Below are 22,299 nucleotides of genomic sequence, written 5' to 3'. Positions count from 1 at the left end.
AATTGTATATCGTAAGGTAGGCCCTTGCTACGAGAATAAAGCTTTATTTCCCCTTGAACCAACTAACGACCTAGATTCAGATTCACCTACGAATGTTGTATGTGGAAATACGACATAGGCTAGAATGTAGGGTATAACAAAGAATTTAGGAAAACTATTTTACATTTGTGTATCCTCCCACCTTTACGTGAGTTGACGCACAGGTATCAACTGCTCATTCTGAGAGGACTTGAAGTTGCTGCTCCGCTTGCATCGTCCGCTCGTCGTAGCCCTCCAAGAAACGAAGCTACGCCCATGCGATCAAATTGCCTTGGCACACTACACCTCTGTGCGTTTTGACCTACCCCCTGTGGTAGGTATCCCAGCTCATGGAGGGGTTATGTTGCTGGTCCGGGATGATATTTACTACGATCCCATCACGTTGCACACCGGCCTGCAGGCAGTTGGCATCCGCATTACTCTCCCCACTTTTACATTTTCCATTTGTACCGTTTACACTCCATCGTCGTCTGCCGTTACCAGGGCAGACATGATGCAACTTATTGCTCAGCTACCTGCACCATTTTTGTTAACTGGAGACTTCAATGCCCACCATCCCCTTTGGGGCTCTCCAGCATCCTGCCCGAGGGGCTCCCTGTTAGCAGACCTTTTCAACCAGCTCAATCTTGTCTGCCTCAATACTGGCGCCCCTACTTTTCTTTCGGACACATCTCACACCTATTCCCATTTAGACCTCTCTATATGTACTCCCCAACTTGCACGCCGGTTCGAGTGGTATGCACTTTCTGATACACATTCGAGTGACCACTTCCCGAGTGTTATCCATCTCCTGCATCATACCCCCTCTCCGTGCTCATCTAGTTGGACCATCTCCAAAGCAGACTGGGGGTTCTTCTCTTCCAGGGCGACCTTTCAGGATCAAACATTCCCAAGCTGCGATAGTCAGGTCGCACACCTCACGGAAGTCATTCTCACTGCTGCTGAATATTCCATCCCTCACCCTACTTCTTCTCCACGTCGCGTACCGGTCCCCTGGTGGACCGCAGCATGTAGAGACGCTTTACGTGCTCGTCGACGTGCTTTACGCACCTTTAAACGCCACCCTACAGTGACGAATTGTATCAATTATAAACGATTACGTGCACAGTGTCGTCGTATTATTAAAGAAAGCAAGAAAGCCAGCTGGGCTGCTTTCACAAGCACCTTCAACAGTTTTACTCCTTCTTCTGTTGTCTGGGGTAGCCTGCGCCGGCTATCTGGCACTAAGGTCCACTCACCAGTTTCTGGCTTGACGGTCGCGAATGACGTCCTTGTGGCCCCTGAGGCTGTCTCCAATGCCTTCGGCCGCTTTTTCGCAGAGGTTTCGAGCTCCGCTCATTACCACCCTGCCTTCCTCCCCCACAAACAGGCAGAGGAGGCTAGGCCACCTAACTTCCGCTCCTCGAATCGTGAAAGTTATAATGCCCCATTCACCATGCGGGAACTCGAAAACGCACTTGGCCGATCACGGTCCTCCGCTCCAGGGCCTGATTCTATTCATATTCAGATGCTGAAGAACCTTTCTCCTGCGGGTAAAGGTTTTCTTCTTCGTACTTACAATCGCATCTGGATTGAGGGACATGTTCCCGCATGCTGGCACGAGTCTATTGTTGTCCCGATTCCTAAGCCGGGGAAGGACAAGCACTTGCCTTCCAGTTATCGACCCATCTCGCTTACCAGCTGTGTCTGTAAAGTGATGGAGCGAATGGTTAACTCTCGATTGGTTTGGCTGCTCGAGTCTCGACGCCTCCTTACCAATGTACAATGTGGATTTCGTAGGCGCCGGTCTGCTGTTGACCATCTGGTTACCTTGTCGACCTTCATTATGAATAACTTCTTGCGGAAGCGCCCGACCGCGGCTGTGTTCTTTGATTTGGAGAAGGCTTACGACACCTGTTGGAGGGCGAGCATTCTCCGCACCATGCATACATGGGGCCTTCGCGGTCGCCTCCCTCTTTTTATTCGTTCCTTTTTAATGGATCGACAGTTCAGGGTACGTGTGGGTTCTGTCCTGTCAGACACCTTTCGCCAGGAGAATGGGGTGCCACAGGGCTCAGTTTTGAGCGTCGCTCTCTTCGCCATAGCGATCAATCCAATAATGGATTGCCTCCCAGCTGATGTATCAGGCTCCCTTTTCGTGGACGATTTTACCATCTATTGCAGCGCGCAGCGTACGTGTTTCCTGGAGCGCTGTCTTCAGCGTTCTCTTGACCGTCTTTACTCCTGGAGTGTCGCCAATGGCTTCCGTTTTTCTGCCGAGAAGACGGTCTGTATTAACTTCTGGCGCTACAAAGAGTTTCTCCCACCGTCCTTACGACTCGGTCCCGTTGCTCTCCCATTCGTGGAGACAACAAAATTTTTAGGTCTTACATTTGACAGGAAACTTAGTTGGTCTCCACATGTGTCTTATTTGGCTGCCCGTTGTACCCGTTCTCTCAATGTCCTCCGTGTTCTCAGTGGTATGTCGTGGGGAGCGGATCGAACCGTCCTACTTCGCCTATATCGGTCGATCGTCCGCTCCAAGCTGGATTATGGGAGCTTCGTATACTCCTCTGCACGGCCATCCATCTTACGCCGCCTCAACTCCATACAACATCGGGCTTTACGACTTGCGATCGGAGCGTTTTATACTAGTCCCGTCGAGAGTCTTCATGCTGACGCTGGTGAGTTGCCACTCACCTACCGGCGCGATATACTGCTTTGTCGGTATGCCTGTCGGCTACTGGCAATGCCCGACCACCCGTCTTATCGTTCCTTTTTTGATGACTCTCTCGACAGTCAATACGGGTTGTATGTCTCCGCCCTGCTACCCCCTGGAGTTCGCTTTCGTCGCCTCCTTCAACACCTTAATTTTTCACTCCCTGCCACCTTTCGAGTGGGCGAGAGCCACACGCCACCTTGGCTCCAGGCTCAGGTTCGCGTCCACCTTGACCTCTGCTCGCTCCCGAAGGAGGTTACCCCCGGTTCAGTCTACCACTCCCGTTTTGTCGAACTTCGTTCGAAGTTCATTAATATGACCTTCATTTATACAGATGGCTCAAAGACCAATGACGGGGTCGGGTGTTCTTTTATTGTCGGGGCACAAAGTTTCCAATATCGGCTCCATGGCCATTGTTCGGTCTTCACAGCTGAGCTCTTTGCCCTCTACCAGGCTGTCCTTTACATCTGCCGCCACCGACATTCTGCATATGTCATCTGCTCCGATTCCCTGAGCGCTATCCAGAGCCTCGGTGATCCGTACCCGATTCACCCTTTCGTGCACCGGATCCAACGCTATCTTCAGCAGCTGGTGGACGTCGGTTCTCCGGTTAGCTTTATGTGGGTTCCTGGCCATGTCGGTATCCCTGGTAACGAAGCTGCAGATGCCGCGGCCAAGGCTGCGGTCCTCCAGCCTCGGACAGATTCTTGTTGTGTCCCTTGGTCAGATTGTAGCAGGGTAATTTGTCGTCGCATTGTCTCGCTGTGGCATGCCGATTGGGCTGCACTTCCAGACAACAAGCTTCGGGCCTTGAAAGCTCTTCCCGTGGCTTGGACGTCCTCCTCACGCCGTTCTCGGCGGGAGGAGGTAGTTTTGGCCCGGTTGCGAATTGGCCACTACCGGTTCAGCCATCGCCATCTGCTGACGGCTGCGCCGGCGCCGTTCTGCCCATGTAGGCAATTGCTGACGGTCCGCCACATTTTAACGTCGTGTCCGGATTTTAACGCCCTGCGTCTCGATCTTGGCCTGCCATGTACTGTAGAAGCCATTTTAGCGGATGACCCACGAGCAGCTGCTCGCGTTCTTCATTTTATCAATTTGACAACCCTCTCGAAGGACACTTGATTATGCTGTTTTCTTTTTTAATCCTATGCCTGTCAGTATGTCTTTCATCGTGTTTTCCGTTTCGTTGCTGTTTTAAACTTGTGACTCGCGGTGCATTCCTAAAGTAGTCCTGGCGCTAATGACCGTTGACGTTGTGCGCCCTAAAACCACAAAAAAAAAAAAAAAACCTGCTCATTCTTCAAGGATAGAGAGATCTTAAATGCTGCAAAAAGCAACTACTGTAGTAAATATCTAAATGTTAGATGGAAGATTTGACCTATCTTTTCCTGTACGTGGCTGTGTGCTTCTTAGAGATAAAATACGTGCTGTCAGAGAACTGTCTCTACCAACACTGCTCTAAATGATACCGTGTGGGATACATTCGTTGAACTAAACATTTTATTAAAAAACTTTGATGACCACCTGTACACCGCAAAATAAATATTCTTCTTAACGAAACGTCGTTTCATGCTGAATATCAGCGCGTAATGACGGTGTTACCAGCTACGTGCAATACATGCTGTCGGCTTATTTCACATTGCAAAGCAATTTCGTACACACGTAAATGCAGTAAACATTTTACTAACAATAATTTAGTTCCTACCCAAATCACATAACATGTATTCCGTCTTAAAAAAGACGTCATCCTTTCTTTCATCATGTGTTCATACTGTTGACCATGGACTGAAAGGCACATTTGCAATCGCCGTTCGAAATAACTATGAACAGGCGTAATTACAATGGATTATATGGTAGAGCATGCACTGGCGATTCAACGACACATATCGTTTAGCGTCATCGACTGCAGCTTTGTGTGCACCCCAAAGAAAGAAATCAAGAGTCAAATCGGGGGACCTCGCAGACCTTTTGACAACAGAATTTTGTCCTATACAACGTCCAGGAAAGTTCTCATTCAGTATTTGCGTCGCAACACGGGACGAGTGAGATGGACATATGTGTGTTGCAGCCACCAACTGTCGAATATCCAGTGGTACATCTTCTAGAAGAACAGGCAGACAGTTCGTTAGAAAGTGCGCGTACGAATGTCAATTTAGAACGCCTGAGTTGAAATAAGGTCCCACAATGTAATTTCCTACAATGAGGCACCATACATTTATGCTCTACAACCGGTGATGCTTCACCTGACGAAGCCAGGGTGAATTTTCGGCTGTCCAGTAGTGCACGTTATACAAATTTACATTAGCGTGGTTAATAAACGTTGCTTCATCGGTGAAGAGCGCACGTTGGAAAAATGCAGGGTAGTCACTCAGTTGCTGAAGGGCAAACCGACAACATTCTGTACGCCGTACGAAATCCCGGTCATCGAATGCGTGTTTTAGTGACAGACGATAGGGACGGAAACTCTGTTGATGCAGGATGCGAATGACACTCGTCTGGCTGATTCCACATTCCTTGGCAATATGTCTCGTACCACTGTGCGGGTTCATTAGCGCCGTAGCCAGAACAGCTTCTTCGGTTCTCTGTCAGTTGCAGTCTTCTTTCTTGTACACTCTTTGATTTTCACGCAGCCTGTCCGCACTAGCGTCTTCATAGTTCAAGCAACTGCCTGGCGCATCGGACATTGGCCATCCGGACAGATAGCCCTACACCGGTGTACTTTTTTTATGGCATTTCTTTTACATTCACCATATAAGAGTATATCAAACTACTCGTCTTTGGTGTTCATGTCTGCACGCAACGAATGTTGAAGCAGAAATGAGCGGCCTGCAGTGGAGACAAGTAAACAGGCAAATGTCTTCACATTCTGACACAGCGTAGCACGAGAGCTCTGCTTGACGGTATCTGCACCACTAATGCCGACTTCAGCCACCGTGATCTCAATTTCTAGGAAATTTCTCGATTTTTTTTTTTAGACAGGTTTCAACGTCAACACTAACAAACGCTATATCACCGTAATTGTCTTCTCAAGATCTATCGAATGCAATTATAAAAAGTATAGAGTTCGATTAAAAAAAAAACATGTACTTGATTCAATATCTCCATTGATACCAGCGCTAAAACCATTAACCAAACAAAAAATACCTGCCCCTCGACGCTCTAACATTTGCCGAAAACCGTATTTCGAGATCTGTAACAGTTCACTAAATAAAAGGGGTGTTGCGTCTTACGTGATTCACCCCATATACGAGGGTGAGTCAAATGAAAACCTTAAATATGTAATAACAAACAGAAATTTCTCGCCGTTATCCTGTAAGTTGGTAAACGTGCTAAAAAGAGCGTGCAGAATGGCCTATAGGTGGCAGCATAGTTGAGATGCACACATACCGTCGCAGTATCAGTATAAAGATGGCCGTCCCACTTGCGACTTGCACCAGGGAAGAACAGCGTTCTGTTATTCGATTTTTGGGTAATGAAGGTGTGAAACCTATTGAAATTAATCGACGAATGAAGGTTCAGTGCGGTGATGCATGTTTGTCACAGCAGCAAGTCTACGAATGGAGTAGGAAGTTCGCAAATGGTGTGACTTCAGTGGAAGATGGTCCTCGTCCAGGTCAAGCACAACGAGTTGTGACTCCACAGAACATCGCAGCAATTGACCGAGTGACAGACACTGAATGACATTGCAGCATGTTTAGAGATTATTCATGGGTCAGCACACCACATTGTGCATGATGTGCTCCAGTTTCACAAAGTGTCTGCAAGATGGGTGCCACGGCAGCTGACTCCTGAAATGAGAGAACGACGAGTTGATGCTTGTGAAGAACTTGTTCGGCGCTTTGAACGAGAAGGTGATGGCTTCCTTGCAAGAATCGTTACTGGGGACGAAACCTGGGTTCACTTCCACAAACCGGAAACGAAGAGAGCGAGCAAGGAATAGCGCCATTCCTCATCACCCAAACCAAAGAAGTTTCGAACAGAACCATCAACAGGGAAGGTAATGCTGACTCTCTTTCAGGACGAAAAAGGCATCATTTTGGAGCATTACATGGCTAGAGGGACCACTGTCACCAGTGCATCATACACAGATCTCTTAAAAAATCAGCTGCGGCCTGCAATCAAATCGAAGGGTGGATTGCTGTCAGCAGGTGTCCTTTTGCAACATGACAATGCAAGGTCCCACACTGCCCGTACAACAGTTGCATCGATCACAGACCTTCATCCTGAGTGTCTTCCTCATCCACCATACTCACCAGACCTTGCCCCCAAGTCATTTCCATATGTTTGGACCACTCAAAGACGCAATGGGAGGAAAGAAGTTCCGTTTTGATGAAGAGGTACGCCACGCGGTGCATGAGTGGTTGCGCGGACTACCAAAAGATTTTTTTTCTAAAGGAATGTATGCACTTTGTAATCTCTGGAGGACTTGCATTGAGCGTGGGGGAGATTATGTTGAAAAGTGATACAGCTTTGTACCACTTCTGCACAATAAATAATATTTAAAAAAATATTGAAGGTTTTCATTTGACTCACCCTCGTATATTGTGAAAAGTAATGACCTGTAACACTTCCTGGTGCTTCCTGGATTTGAAATAAACTGTGCAAACAGTACTTATTAAATATAATAAATACAAGGGACGTTGAAAAGAAAAGATACGAAAAAACATTACGAGTATAGTTGAACCCTTTATTTTAAAGTAATCACCAGAGGCCTGATCACACCTGCCCCACTGTTTAACGAGCCAAAGGATTCCCGGTTCCCAGACTTCTTCTTACTGTGACAGACCCTAGTCATCCGTTGTCGTGCAAGTTGCAACGGTTCCCTTTGAGATGTTTTCAGCGGACCAAACACATGGTAGTCGCGGGGCGATCTGTCCGGGCTGTAGGGCGGATGCTCAAGCTGCTCCCACTTCAATTTGGCCATTTCACTTTTAATCACCTCGCAGACATGTGGAGGCACTTTATCGGAATCATCTTGCCTGCTGAGGGCGCAGCTTTGAATTTTTTAAGGGAGGCGACGACGCATTCTTCCCTTGCATCCTGTCCCGCTTTGTCTCCGGCTCCGAGTGATGGTATCACCTGTCGTCACCGGCGACGACCCGCTCCGGCAAAAGCGTGGTCTTATTGATAAAGGGACAGGGGTTGCATTTCTAGCCCCATCATGAATTCCTTTTGCGTTCGCTGAGCTGCTTCGGAACACTGTGGGCCCACACCTTCTGGTAACGCAACCTGTCGTGCATTCCCTCGTGTGTAGGGCTATGTCTGGGGTCCCTTCCTTCGCCCCTTCCACTACAGTTTCCAGAACGGCTCCTGTCGTAGCAGGCGCCCACTCATTTAATTCTTTCGATTCTTAGTGTTTTTTGTTTGGTACTTTTTCTTGTTGATTCGACACAGGATATTATCTTTCCTTTCTCGATGAATGCATCTGAGCTCGTATTCTGTCGCACTTCGAAACATTTTATTTCTAAATTATCCACTGTCGACGTTACTGACCATTATAGAGATGTGCTGCAACCATTGCTCTGAAATAATCTTTTTTATGATCCTCAGGTTTAAATTTTTTGTTGCTAGTAGATAATTCTGTTTTTTTGAAGACGTTTCGACTTGTGAATATTTTGGTAATATGTCCTTCTTGCATCTTTCCTTCCTAGACAGCAAAATTAGTTCACCTCTTCAAGAGTCCTCGTCCGAGTTCAGCGTCTAGCCATACGACGTGTCCACCTGCCTCGCATTGTCCTTCTGTGCATGTGCATATTATAGCCACTAGCTGGCACCTGCTCCACTTCGTTAAACACCCACTCAGTTTCTGTTCACTCTCGGCAACTACCATTACGCATGAGCAATCGGCGTGCCCTGTAGTATCCAGCTGGTAATTGTGTTACAGAATGAACATTAGGCATATACAGAAGACTTTCCTCTCAAAATATTGGAATCTTAAGTTAGTTATTTCTGCTTGTGTTTGGTGGACTCTTTTTAGTGAACACATAATGTAAAACAGTTATCAAAAGTTTTCGGAACAGATTTACTTTTTTATTGCTTTCTGAAAACCTGCCCTCCTGTCGTGAGTACTTAAAGCAGGCCCTACAGTACATTCCTACTTTCAACATTGTCGACATGTTTTTTTAATTATTAGCTTTACCTTTAGTAATACAATACTAAAGATATTAGTTCATACAATACAACTTAACGACCCTACATAAATAGGAATAATTTGAAATAAGAGTAACTGTAAAAAAGGAATGTATGAAGACGATTCTAATGCTTTCGCGTACGTAGATTTATGTTGTTACCTTCAGTTTGCTGCTAGTTCGATTGTCTTCGAGGTTTGCCTCATTGAGTGCAAAAATAAGTAAGTGTAAACTTACAACTACCTTTACCTTTTCTACAAATAGTGTCCCTTTGTACAGTAATTGTATTTTGTAGTGTAAATAGTCCTCCAATTAGTGTATAGCTCAGTAACTCTAGAGTTAGCGCAACTCAGTACGGTTTACACACAAAATCTATTTAATAATACTTACCTACCCGACGTTAAATATTCCAATTAATTGACCGTTTATTAAATGACTCGAGAGAACACAGGTTATCCTGTTCATCTGCAAAGAATTGTAACGACTGTTTCTAGTTACTAATGTATTTCTATTAAACTAAAGTAAGTGTTCTGCATAACACTTCATTGATTTTTGCAGTGTTTCTGCGTTAATTATGAAATAATATTCAAGCATTTCTCCGTTGCAGAAGAACTTTACCTGTCCCTGAAAAAATGACGAGTGGGGGAGGGGGCGGCTAATGTTAGTTTTGCGGTGAATAACAAAATACGCTCCTGGAAATTGAAATAAGAACACTGTGAATTCATTGTCCCAGGAAGGGGAAACTTTATTGACACATTCCTGGGGTCAGATACATCACATGATCACACTGACAGAACCACAGGCACATAGACACAGGCAACAGAGCATGCACAATGTCGGCACTAGTACAGTGTATATCCACCTTTCGCAGCAATGCAGGCTGCTATTCTCCCATGGAGACGATCGTAGAGATGCTGGATGTAGTCCTGTGGAACGGCTTGCCATGCCATTTCCACCTGGCGCCTCAGTTGGACCAGCGTTCGTGCTGGACGTGCAGACCGCGTGAGACGACGCTTCATCCAGTCCCAAACATGCTCAATGGGGGACAGATCCGGAGATCTTGCTGGCCAGGGTAGTTGACTTACACCTTCTAGAGCACGTTGGGTGGCACGGGATACATGCGGACGTGCATTGTCCTGTTGGAACAGCAAGTTCCCTTGCCGGTCTAGGAATGGTAGAACGATGGGTTCGATGACGGTTTGGATGTACCGTGCACTATTCAGTGTCCCCTCGACGATCACCAGTGGTGTACGGCCAGTGTAGGAGATCGCTCCCCACACCATGATGCCGGGTGTTGGCCCTGTGTGCCTCGGTCGTATGCAGTCCTGATTGTGGCGCTCACCTGCACGGCGCCAAACACGCATACGACCATCATTGGCACCAAGGCAGAAGCGACTCTCATCGCTGAAGACGACACGTCTCCATTCGTCCCTCCATTCACACTTGTCGCGACACCACTGGAGGCGGGCTGCACGATGTTGGGGCGTGAGCGGAAGACGGCCTAACGGTGTGCGGGACCGTAGCCCAGCTTCATGGAGACGGTTGCGAATGGTCCTCGCCGATACCCCAGGAGCAACAGTGTCCCTAATTTGCTGGGAAGTGGCGGTGCGGTCCCCTACGGCACTGCGTAGGATCCTACGGTCTTGGCGTGCATCCGTGCGTCGCTGCGGTCCGGTCCCAGGTCGACGGGCACGTGCACCTTCCGCCGACCACTGGCGACAACATCGATGTACTGTGGAGACCTCACGCCCCACGTGTTGAGCAATTCGGCGGTACGTCCACCCGGCCTCCCGCATGCCCACTATACGCCCTCGCTCAAAGTCCGTCAACTGCACATACGGTTCACGTCCACGCTGTCGCGGCATGCTACCAGTGTTAAAGACTGCGATGGAGCTCCGTATGCCACGGCAAACTGGCTGACACTGACGGCGGCGGTGCACAAATGCTGCGCAGCTAGCGCCATTCGACGGCCAACACCGCGGTTCCTGGTGTGTCCGCTGTGCCGTGCGTGTGATCATTGCTTGTACAACCCTCTCGCAGTGTCCGGAGCAAGTATGGTGGGTGTGACACACCGGTGTCAATGTGTTCTTTTTTCCATTTCCAGGAGTGTAGTTTCAAGACATCACAACTCAAGACACACTTGCTGCTAGACAGTATCCATTACACATTGTTGTCGTCAAACTGATTGAATTGATACCTTTTTCGAATTGGAATTACAGGATGCAGATTCGGTTTGCTCGATTTTGTTGTAAAGAGGAGAGAGGGTGGAGGCAGCTGGCCTACCCTGCACCTTGCTGGGTACAACTTTGCCGTAGTCACTGTAACGTCAATAATACACTGAGATGACAGAAGTCATGGGCTATCTCTTAATACCATGTCGGATCTCCTTTTGCCCGGCATAGCGAAGCAATCAACGTTGCATGGGCTCAGTAAGTCGTTGGGAGTCACATGCAGAAATATTGAGCCATGCTGCCTTTATAGCCGTCCACAACTGCGAGCGTGTTGCCGGTGCAGGATTTTGTGCACGAACTGATATCTCCATTATGTCCCATAAATGCTCGATGAAATTCATGTCGTGCGATCTGGGTGGCCAGATAAATTGCTCGAATTGCCCACAGAGTCTCCAAACCAGTCGCTAACAACTGTCGCCTGGTGACATGACATTGTTGTTCGGGAACATGAAGTCCATGAATGGCTGCAAATGGTCTCCAGGTAGCCGAACATAATCACTTGCAGTCAGTGTCGGCTCAGTTGGGCCAGAGGACCAAGTCCATTCCATGCAAACAGAGCCCGCACCATTATGGAGACACTAACAGTTTGCTCAGTGCCTTGTTGACAACCTCGGTCCATGGCTTTTTGGGGTCTGCGCCACACTTGAACCCTATCGTCAGCTCTTACCAACTGAAATCGGAACTCATCTGACGAGCCACAGTTTTCGAGTCGTGTAGGGTGCAATCGATACGATCAAGAGCCCAGAAGCTGCATGCCATGTCGTGCTGTTACCGAAGGCACTCGCGTCAGTCGTCAGCTGCTTTAGCCCAACGCCAAATTTCGCCGCACTGTCCTAACGGATACGTTCGCCCTACGTTGCAGTTGATTTCTGCGATAATTTCACTCAGTGTTGCTTGTCTATTAACAGTGACAAATCTACGCAACCGCCGCTGCTCTCGGTTGTTACATGAAGGCCGTCGGTCAAAGCGTTGTCCGTGGTGAGAGATGAAGACTGACATATGGTATCCTCGGCACACTCTTTACACTGTGGACGTGTGAATACTGAAATCCCTAACGATTTCCGAAATGGAGTGGCCCATGAATATACTCTAACTACGTTTCCGCGTTCAAAGTGTGTTAATTCCCGTCGTGCGGCCATAATCACGTCGGAAACCTATCAGATGAATTAACCTGAGTATGAATGACAGCTCCGCCAATGCACTACGCTTTTATACGTTGTGTGCGCGATACCACCGCCATCATGATACCATCGCTGTCAGATTACTTTTGTCACCTCTGCATACATCACAAGACACACAGCGTCTGCATTGGGGTTACTGACGTCTGTTCAGACCTCTAACATCATCGGCATCTTCCCCTTCACTGATCCCCTCTCTTGTGTTACATCTCCCAGACCTTTGTTTCTGTCTCTAACTCCGCTCTAGACTTTACATTCGTTGTGTGTATTGGTGTTCAATATCTTAAATGAATCGGTATTGCCGATTAACTGCTGCGCTACTCCCCGAGTGAATTACACTTACACTTGCGTCAGGATCAAATGGCGATTGGTGGGCTGACGGTGGGTGGCGATGGTTGCAGGGCGCATCGGGACGCCGCACTTCATGGCGCCCGAGGTGGTGGCGCGGCGGCTGTACGGCAAGCCGGTGGACGTGTGGTCGGCCGGCGTGCTGCTGCACGTGCTGCTGTCCGGCACGCTGCCCTTCCTCGGCACGCGAGACCGCCTCTACGAGTGCATCTGCCGCGGCCGCCTCCACGTGAGTACTCGCTCCCTTCTGTCTCGCCAGAGGCTAACCTTCTAGTCACAGTATTCCACTTCCAGTCAGGTGACAGCTCCCAGAAACTAATCGATGATTTAATATGCTCCTTGTAGGCCGTGAAGGACGCTGAGACCTTCTCGAAAGCCTCGGCTCCACCACACATACGTACATTGACAACTTAATATAATGAACGCTATGTAGCTGTGACAGTACATTTCATACCAGTTTCCTCATAAAAGTTTTGAAACGTAAGGTTTGACTATAAACACTGCACTCTCCAATTTTCTTACGTTAATGTGTTACAGCACAGCAAAATATCCTGACAAGTAAGTACACGTTCTAATCTCACCGCTTGTCTTCGACGTCAACGTATAATAACCACTCACGGGCGGGAAGTGGAAGCACTAGTAGTAGGGTTTATATAAGCGTGTCGGGGGGACGCGGAAACGGTGCAGTCTATGTCGTAAGGGAGTGATTTGTCTGACGTTGTTCAAAAGGGCAAGATCGTTGGCTTTCGGGCCTAGGGTGGAAGAATTTACGAAACTGTTAAGTTTGTAAACTGATCGCGTGCCACCCTATTTAAAGTATGCCGCACATGGCAAAATGGAACTATCCAAAGACGGCACCGAGGAGACTGCGGTGCACCACGGGTCATATATGACAGAGGTGAACGACGGCTGAGGAGCTGTGTACTGGCTATTACACGTGTAACTGCCCAGACGAACCGAGTAGCTGCCAACAATGTCTCCTCAACGACCGTTCGGCGAACGTTGTTACGTTTGGGCCTCCGCAGCAGGCGCCTGCTTCATGCGCCCATATTGACTGCCGTTCATCGGCGACGAAAGCTGATATTTGCACGCCATTATCGCAACTGGACGTCCACACAGTGACGACAAGCGGTCTTTTCAAATGAATAACGTTTCATGTTCCATCATAATGACGTTGGCGTGTACGGCGTGACACGTCTGAAAGCGAACATCCTACAACAATTGTCGGAAGAGCCCAGGCCGGATGAGGGAGCGTCATTGTCTCGGGAGTGTTTTCGTGGCATTCCCTGGATGATCTCTTCTGGAGGACATAGTGGATCAAGACAAATAGGCATCTGTCCTTGGGGACCACATTCAGGCTTTTGATAGGTAGTCACATTAATGTGACTAGGTAATGTACATTTCTTTCATTTATTGATGACCACCATACGGACCTACACAGAGAACTGAATGAAAACTTAACATACTTTGCTTTGCATAGTGCACGAGTACTGGCCTGCAGTAAAAAACGCTCGACGCCCTTGGAGTTCTAAATGTGTCAGGACTTCCGCCTCCACTTTGGAAAGATGCAACTGCTTGTTCAGTCGAACGATTCGGCACCCGGCAATCCTTTTTTTTTTTTTTTTTTTACCTCTTGGCGAAGGGAAGTATGCTTTCCAGCAGCGAGCTAGTCCCTCCCGAGTGGATCTGAAATGTATAAATGAATAACGACTGCGATGGAGTGTCAAGTTCCGAGGGAACGACGACGTGACAGGCGCCCTAGTAACACACAACCCTTGACGGAACTACTTAAGAGCCGCGACTGCAGCGGAGCGTTCTCAAGGAACGAGCACGTTTCAGATGTGCGAACAACGTCCTGCCCATGGACCTAGCTGTGCGTAATAGGTTGCGAGACGGAATTCAATCTACCTATTAAAATGACAGGTTACCAGGTTTGAAACTACTGAAATTTCAATCGCGAGTAGAAAAAACATTGCTGTAAAACCGAAAGGTTTATTACTGCTGTACAAAATCGAAATGAATTACGAATACTCACTTCACTGTCGGTGAATCCTATCCTATTAAAAATTTAAGTTCATGCATACGTCTAACAACCGCGCAGTGCACAGCCATAAGTGGTCCTGTTAAGTTCGTGTAGAGTGGCTTCCGATGGAAGGTACCGGTACCCTCAGAGGCGCCAAGCCGATAACAGTGTTTGTAATCGCCTGAACGAACGCATTCGGGAAGCAATAATCTTCGCCCAGAAGTAATGGTCACAGACAGAGGACGCGATCCTTGAAACCGTCCACCAATTACCTTGGCGAATTACCCGTGATATTCAAATCAGTTCTAGTAATCTCAAAGACTGGTTGTTAAAGTGTTGCACAATGAAGAACTGCATCCATACCACGACACAATGCATAAATCTGTCGGCTGAACTCGCGGTAGGAATACTTTTGGGCCCTTACGTATTCCTGACAAGTTGAATGCGCCCCTGTATCGTACGTTTGTTGGCGATACTTCGACTTAGAAAAAGTTCCACCTAGAGTTCGGCGTCAGCTATCGTTTCACCATGATGGTGCACTGCCAAGCTTTGAAATGAATGTGGCTAACTATTTAAATGAAATGCTTCCACAGAAATCGATTGGTCGTGGAGATCCAATGTTCTGGCCTCCACGTTCCCCAGATCTTTATCCATTAGATTTTTATTTGTGGGAACTCTTACAGGAACAAGTTTATAGCACTCCACCCATGGATCTAACCGACCTAATAGCTCGTGTGCATGCTACTCCGTCAGTGGTGGATGCAGGTGGATTACATACGGTCCAGCGAGTGGAGATGTGTTAGCAAAAGCAATGTGGTCGTTTTGAACATCTTCTCCAAGGTGAACTGTGCTCGTACGTGTACATAGCGGCTCTATGAAGATAAGCCAGGACAGAATGGAATTATTGTGCGTAGCACAATGCACAATCTAATGTAATCTGCCTATTGCGTTATTTGTACTTCATGGGATCAGACGACTTTACTCTATCCACGATTGTTTTCTGTTGGCTTTAGTTGGGTCATGGACGAAACGAAGTGGTCGTTTACGTCTGTAAGAAGTTCATATTAAGTCATAATGTTTAAATAAATGTACAGTAACAGAAGTATACTGCATTGTGGAGATGTAAACTGGATACTGTTTGATGCTTTAACTGAAAAAAATGTTCGGCGTGAAGGCAACTCGAACATAGGAGAGTTCCCTACGACACTGCCTCGTCTCGCTGAGTTAATGGGACAGCTCCGACACAGCGTAGATTTCGTGCTAGTTGTTCTTGACCACGCTGCATGCGTTTACATTGTTGCCAGGTTCAAATGGCTCTGAGCACTATGGGACTTAACATCTATGGTCACCAGTCTTGTTACCAGGGACTCGTCTTTTATAAGTCGCATTTCTATCAAACCTACTGGCGGGACTGGGTTTTGCTAGATACACTTCAGTCTTGAACTGGGATGAGGGATCGCCTGCCGACCTCTAAGTGCGGAATTTTTCTTGGCCCTGTTTATCACTCGTTCCTAAGAACGAGTTTCCTGTCAAGTTCCCTCCAGCCAGTGCACTCTGCACCATTCGATATGGTGTCTTCTGTTCTCAACAATGAGGACAGAAGCGCCACAGTGACATTTAATCGTTACACAATGAATAACGTAGTACGTTTAAGCGTTGGTTGCTGCGGCCACTGCTATCTTCAGTGAAACTGTCCCGGACTTGACCATGTTGTTTTTATGGTGGTGTGTTTGCTAGTGGGCCAGTGCTGCGTTAGGTCGTATTATTTTTTTTCGGGGGGGGGGGGGCGGCGGGGCTGAGAATTGTCTTGATTTAGGTGTTCCTTTTTCCCATGCGCCATTCTAGAGTGGAATGGTAGAGAAGTAGTATGAAAATGGTTCAACGAACCCTCTGCCACGCACTTAAGTGTGAATTGGAGTAACCATGTAGATGTAGATTGACAGCAGTGGTTGTCTACAACTAGGTTGTGGCTCGAAGAATGTCGGAGTCACAGCATTATTTTGCGGACTAAAAGTAATCATATAAGTTTTAAATAGGAAACACTTTCCTGGTGTTCTGCGAAGTATTATTTATTTGATTAAGAATCGCACCCTCTGGCGACGACTGAATGCCACATCACAGATAAAATGACACGCGAGTTTTACAGATATTTCTCATACAGATACAGAAGAATGATGAAGTACAGAATTTTTACTTAGAAACTTGTTACGTTTCTATAATACGCAAGAAATCGTTACATTCAACAGAAATAAAAAATAAAGTTTTTAATGTTATGTGGAAATCTTAAGAGTTAACAAAAGTTCAGAACTATTTTTGAATTTACAATTGTAATCTAATATTTGTATAACTGAAACTTACTTGGCAGATGCTCATTTAAAACTGGACTGGCATCCTGTGTCACATGTTTATTGATTTCAAGAGTTTCTAGTAGTGTCAGCTATTTGCTTTTCCATCCAGTAAGTAAAACTTAACAATCTACACGTATGGGTGGATTTCTACAAAATGTTTTTGCAAAAATTGAATCTGCCTCACCTAGTCTCCATCTTTTCCCACATTCTGATAACGTAATTGCCACAGTTCTGCATGACTGACCAGTCTAGTGTTCCGGTGTGTTCGTAAGTGCTACTCTGTGCTAAGCGTTTCATTTTATCTTTCAAATTTAATTAAGCTGTGCTGCTGTTAGTACAATATATAGGTCTGTAGTCGGAAAGTTAACGGCAATTTTGCCAATATATGGGATAGTACACAAATTTTGTAACTATAATATAAATTATTGTGATAAGGATGAAATTTTAGATAAAAGGCGCACTTTTACTACTAAGATCACCAACCCTCAGGGTCCAATATTGCGTTGAGTCGTTGGAACTCCAGGAGACGGGCAAGATACGAACATGCTGACGTCGCCTACTGCTGTTCCACGTAGAAAAAAATATGATTCCGAAGAGTCTTTTGATTATTTTTCTGTTACAGCACGCAGTCCAACGTCACAGCAATTCTCGGTTGCATTTTCGGGTCAGTTCAGTTCAGATTCTTCTGGGCGTATCTTCAGTTCAATTTTTGGTTGCCTTCGATGTATACTGACTGTTGTTGTCGTGCGCAAAGCGGATGATTCACATCTTGCAGCAAAAACAATACGATAGGGGTTAATTTTTTGGTGGGTGTTCGAGAACCGATTAAGCCTAGCAACTAAATTGAAACAAGAGTAAGTGTTCGTCACAAAATACACCCTAGAGTCCTGTGCACTCCCTCCTCTGTATTACTACAGATTCCACGCGCCTTTGCGAATTTTGCACTTTGAATGCAGAGATGCGAGGGACCATAGCTGTGCACTGCCCCCATCTAGACAGACCACAAATGTTATAATTGTCCGGCAATCCGGTGTCCTCTTCTGATGTCCTTGCAAAGAAGCAGCACGTAGCTCGTGGAGTTCGGCTTTCTTGATGTAAGGCTGTAATTAAAGTTAGTAGCGACTGGGCTAAGGCTGCTAAATAAGAAGCCTTATTTAAATTGTGGGAGGGGAGTGGGTCTTTAATAAGCGAAATGACGTAGCAGATAAAATCACAAATTGCTAAGTTGCTAACAAGTGATATAATAAATGATCGACTACAACGTCCCACACAATACAGTTTAAAGTTAACAATGTTAATATGCGTTCAGTAAAACTCCATATAGATAACTTAACAGAATAACTTCCTATTTACACATTCTACTCCGCATTGCACGCAGAGTCACGGTGCACTAATATCTACATATTCGGTGAACAAGTAAGATATTACACGTCGGCATTGCCCACTAAATCGAAACGTAGAGCCGCTCGTACCGTGTGATCACATCTCTAGCAAGCGACTTTAATTGCTACAATGAGCCCGAAACGCTTCGTTCGGCTCACATTGTTGACGTGCCGAAAGTATACGAAGTGCTTTGTCTGCACTGCATCATCATGCAGAAGTTATTTAAGAAAATTGATAATACAGATAATTTCAATACAGTATAACGATCTCTTACTGTTGAGTGTCAGTGTGATAACTATCAATCAGATCTGTTTCATATATCTTAAACAAATGTTAATAAACGTAGGAATATCTGTACCTCACTGCATCTCTTACGTCACAATACAGCGAATATTATCCTTTTCGATTACTAAGTGAATTTGTGAGTGATTACTGCGGCTCACAGAGCCAGAAATGTTAAAGTATGCTCTTTTGGGTAGGGAGACCGAACTGTTTGTAGTCCGCGTTCTTTTGAGGCCGTTGTGAATGGAACTTCAGCCAGTATCTTATTCCAGCTATATTCATCCAACCCTAAACAGCCAAGCTTACCCATCTACTTTTTGACTGGTTAACTATATGATTTGGAGAGCAGCAACTGCCATCGGATCTCCATAAAGATAGGCTGCGGATGACAATCCGCATCCGATCAAAAATGGTTTTTGATGGACCAAACGACCAAGTCCCAGACTCTTTGTCAGCTAGGAACTACTGGAGATGCAATAAATTCAGTGCTACTCGACGACGAGATGTATCTGCTTGTTTAGTTGCAGGTGTGTGGTGATGGAAGGCAGCAGATGAAGGCGTCCGTAGACAGTAAATGCACTCACTGCCAGATAGACTTCTGTCCAAATCTTTAGCTGATACGAAATGACTCTCAACACTGGTATCTGAAATGACCTACCTTATACCAAGTCGTTGCTTTAGTTCTTCGAGCTTCTTGGCAAGACTTTCTTCTCCCTCCTCTTCCTTTCGCCTTCTCCAAATTTTCGCAGTTACCTCTGAGTCGCCAGCTGCTTTGCCATATGAGTAAGTAAGACATTACTAGATAAGAACTGCTTCCGTTTATTCATATCCTATAGGTTTCTGCGAAACAGGAAGTATTCATATCCTATAGCTTGCTGCGAAACTGAAAGTAACGACTTCACGAAATTGGCGTTTATTGAGAAATGCAAATAGGAAAAAAGGCTGTCCACAGTCGTGATTGTTGGCAGTTATCGCCTAAAGATATTTTCATAGCGCCTGCTGTACTAGTACCGCTGTAAACCCCATATCTTTGATGGGTAACGTGGCCTTCCATGAAACTTAACGTGCATCTCGAATGCCGTGAAGCTGTTAATATGCTACGTTGGTCTGGCACGCCTAGAACCTGTCAGCGGGAAGACAAGAAGACAAGGTCAGCACCACATGTGAGGGCTCTGTAACATCTTTTTTACAGGGTTCTTCAGGAAGTCGTGAGAATCTGACCTAGTGTTACCGGACATCCGGACATTTGCAGGATGCCCCGATTTTCAGGGGTGTCATGACTCGTCCCATGTAAGCATAAGGGGCATGCCAGATATCCCGAATTTTTGGCGCTACTAATGATTCTGAATATATTGCGTATACACTTCAGAAATGGTCGACTACATGAAAGTTCCAGAGTGAATTTCTGAACGCGTCAATTGACGGTAACCAAGAAAGAGAATACTCTGACACAGGAAGTTGCGATCAGCCGATGCCTTAGAGGGACGCCAGAGCGCATACCCGAGCTGCATGTTCGAAAACACTTTTGACTGCGTGGCTCCATTGTTGTATAATTATCAATCTCAACTTTAGCCTGGCAAGCACAATTCAACAAGTTATTGATAGACGTGACAAGAAAATTCGCGGTCCTTGCTGAATTGTGCTTGCCAAGCTAAAATTGATACTTTTGATGAACGAAGTAGTACTCTTTAGTGCAATTTTACCAAGAGTACCAACTTTGATCATTCCATAGACTCGAAGACAAAAAACAACGCACCACGAAGGATGTTTTACCACGAAGGATGTGGTGCACATGTACAGACAAACATATGATCACAATTTCTGAAAAAGTACTTATTCGACTTGGCATTGATTGATGTCCTCCTCATGGATATCGTGCCAAATTCTGTCCAACTGGGGCGTTAAAGTCAAAATCCCGTGCTGGTTGGAGAATCCTGCCGATAACGCTCCAAACGTTCTTAATTCGGAAAAGATCCGGCGACCTTGCTGGCCAAGGTAGGATTCGGCAAGCACGAAAACAAACCGTAGAAACTCTCGTTGTGTGCAAGCGGGCATTATCTTACTGAAATGTAAGCCCAGGATGGTTGGTCACGAAGGACAACAAAACGGGGCGCAGAATGTTGTCGACGTACCGTCTGTGCTGTAAGGGTGCCGCTGATGACAAGCAAAGGGGTCGTGCTTTGAAAAGAAGTGGCACATCAGGCCCTCATTCCTGATGTCGGGCCGTATGGCGGGAGACAGTCAGGTTGGTATCCTCCTGCTGCCCAGGGCTTGTCCAAACACGTCTTCGATAGCCATGGGGGTTCATTTCTACGCGGGACTCCCCACTGACGGTCATTCTACTCCAGTTACCAAGATTCCAGGTTGAAGACATGTCTGAAGACGGACAGCAGTGGGATATCAGCTTTGACCGTCGCGCTCCATACGGCCCGACAACCAGATGTGATGGAGGGTGCCATTTCTTTTCATAGCAGGATCCCTTTGGTTTTCATCCAAGGCAGCCTTACAGCACAGCGGTTCGTCGACGACATTCTACGCCACGTTTTGTTGTCCTTCGTGACAAACGATCTTGGGCCTACATTTCAGCGAAATATGCCCACCCACATACGGCGAGAGTTTCTACTTCTTGTATGTACATCAAAAAAGTTTTGCATCACCTCAGTGCCGAGAGTACCGAAACCTGTACAGAGCATTGGAGTAGAGATCAACACAAACATCATTCCCGCCTTTTTTATTGCTCATGAAAACCACACATCACATGTTGTACCAGCATACAGGGTGATCTCCGGAAATGGTGGTCCAGATTGCTGTACCCACCGGTACCTCTAATACCCAGTAGCACGTCCACTTGCATTCATGCATGCTTGTATTCGTCGTGGTACACTATGCACAAGTTCATCAAGGCACTGTTGGTCCAGATTGTCGTACTCCTCAACGGCGATTCGGAGTAGATCCCTCAGAGTGGTTGGTGGGTCACGTCGTCCATAAGCAACCCTTTCCAATTTATCGCAGGCATGTTCGATAGGGTTCATGTCTGGAGAACATGCTGGCCAGTCTAGTCGAGCGATGTCGTTATCCTGAAGGAAGGTATTCACGAGATGTGCAAGATGTAGGCGCGATTTGTCGTCCATGAAGAGGAATGCCTCGCCAATATCCTGCCGATATGGTTGCACTATCGGTTGGAGGATGGCATTCACATATCGTACAGCCGTTGTTGCGCCTTCAATGACCACCAGCGGCGTATGTCGCTCCCACATAATGCCACCCCAAAACAGCAGGAAACCTCCACCTTGTTGCACTCGCTGCACAATGTGTCTAAGGCGTTCAGCCTGACGGATTGCCTCCAAACACGTCTCCGGCGATTGTCTGGTTGAAGGCATACGCGACACTCATCGGTGAAGAGAATGTGATGCCAATCCTGAGCGGTCCATTAGGCATGTTGTTGGGCCCATCTGTTCTGCGCTGCACGGTGTCGTGGTTGCAGAGATGACCTCGAAATGGACGTCGGGAGTGAAGTTCCGCATTATGCAGCCTATTGCGCACAGTTAGAATCGTGACAGGACGTCCTGTGTCTGCACGAAAAGCACTATTCAACATGGTGGCGTTGCTGTTAGGGTTCCTCCGAGCCATAATCCGTA

At 46.7% G+C, this 22,299-nt stretch overlaps 1 protein-coding gene across 1 annotated transcript in view; it reads left to right on the top strand.

Annotated features, from left to right (window-relative positions):
- The window catches only part of LOC126260842 (peripheral plasma membrane protein CASK-like), a gene marked incomplete at its 3' end in the record, with an annotated part of 722,990 nt that overhangs the window by 322,893 nt on the left and 377,798 nt on the right, over positions 1-22,299 (top strand). The window contains exon 6 of the mRNA XM_049958286.1: positions 12,679-12,854. Within this exon, the coding sequence (XP_049814243.1) occupies positions 12,679-12,854 (176 nt within the window). The remainder of the gene's footprint in view (positions 1-12,678; positions 12,855-22,299) is intronic.

Source organism: Schistocerca nitens, chromosome 1, assembly GCF_023898315.1.
Source record: "Schistocerca nitens isolate TAMUIC-IGC-003100 chromosome 1, iqSchNite1.1, whole genome shotgun sequence".
NCBI lineage: Eukaryota > Metazoa > Arthropoda > Insecta > Orthoptera > Acrididae > Schistocerca > Schistocerca nitens.
Note: the sequence above shows the minus strand (reverse complement) of the source record. Positions and strands in the feature narration are given on the sequence as shown.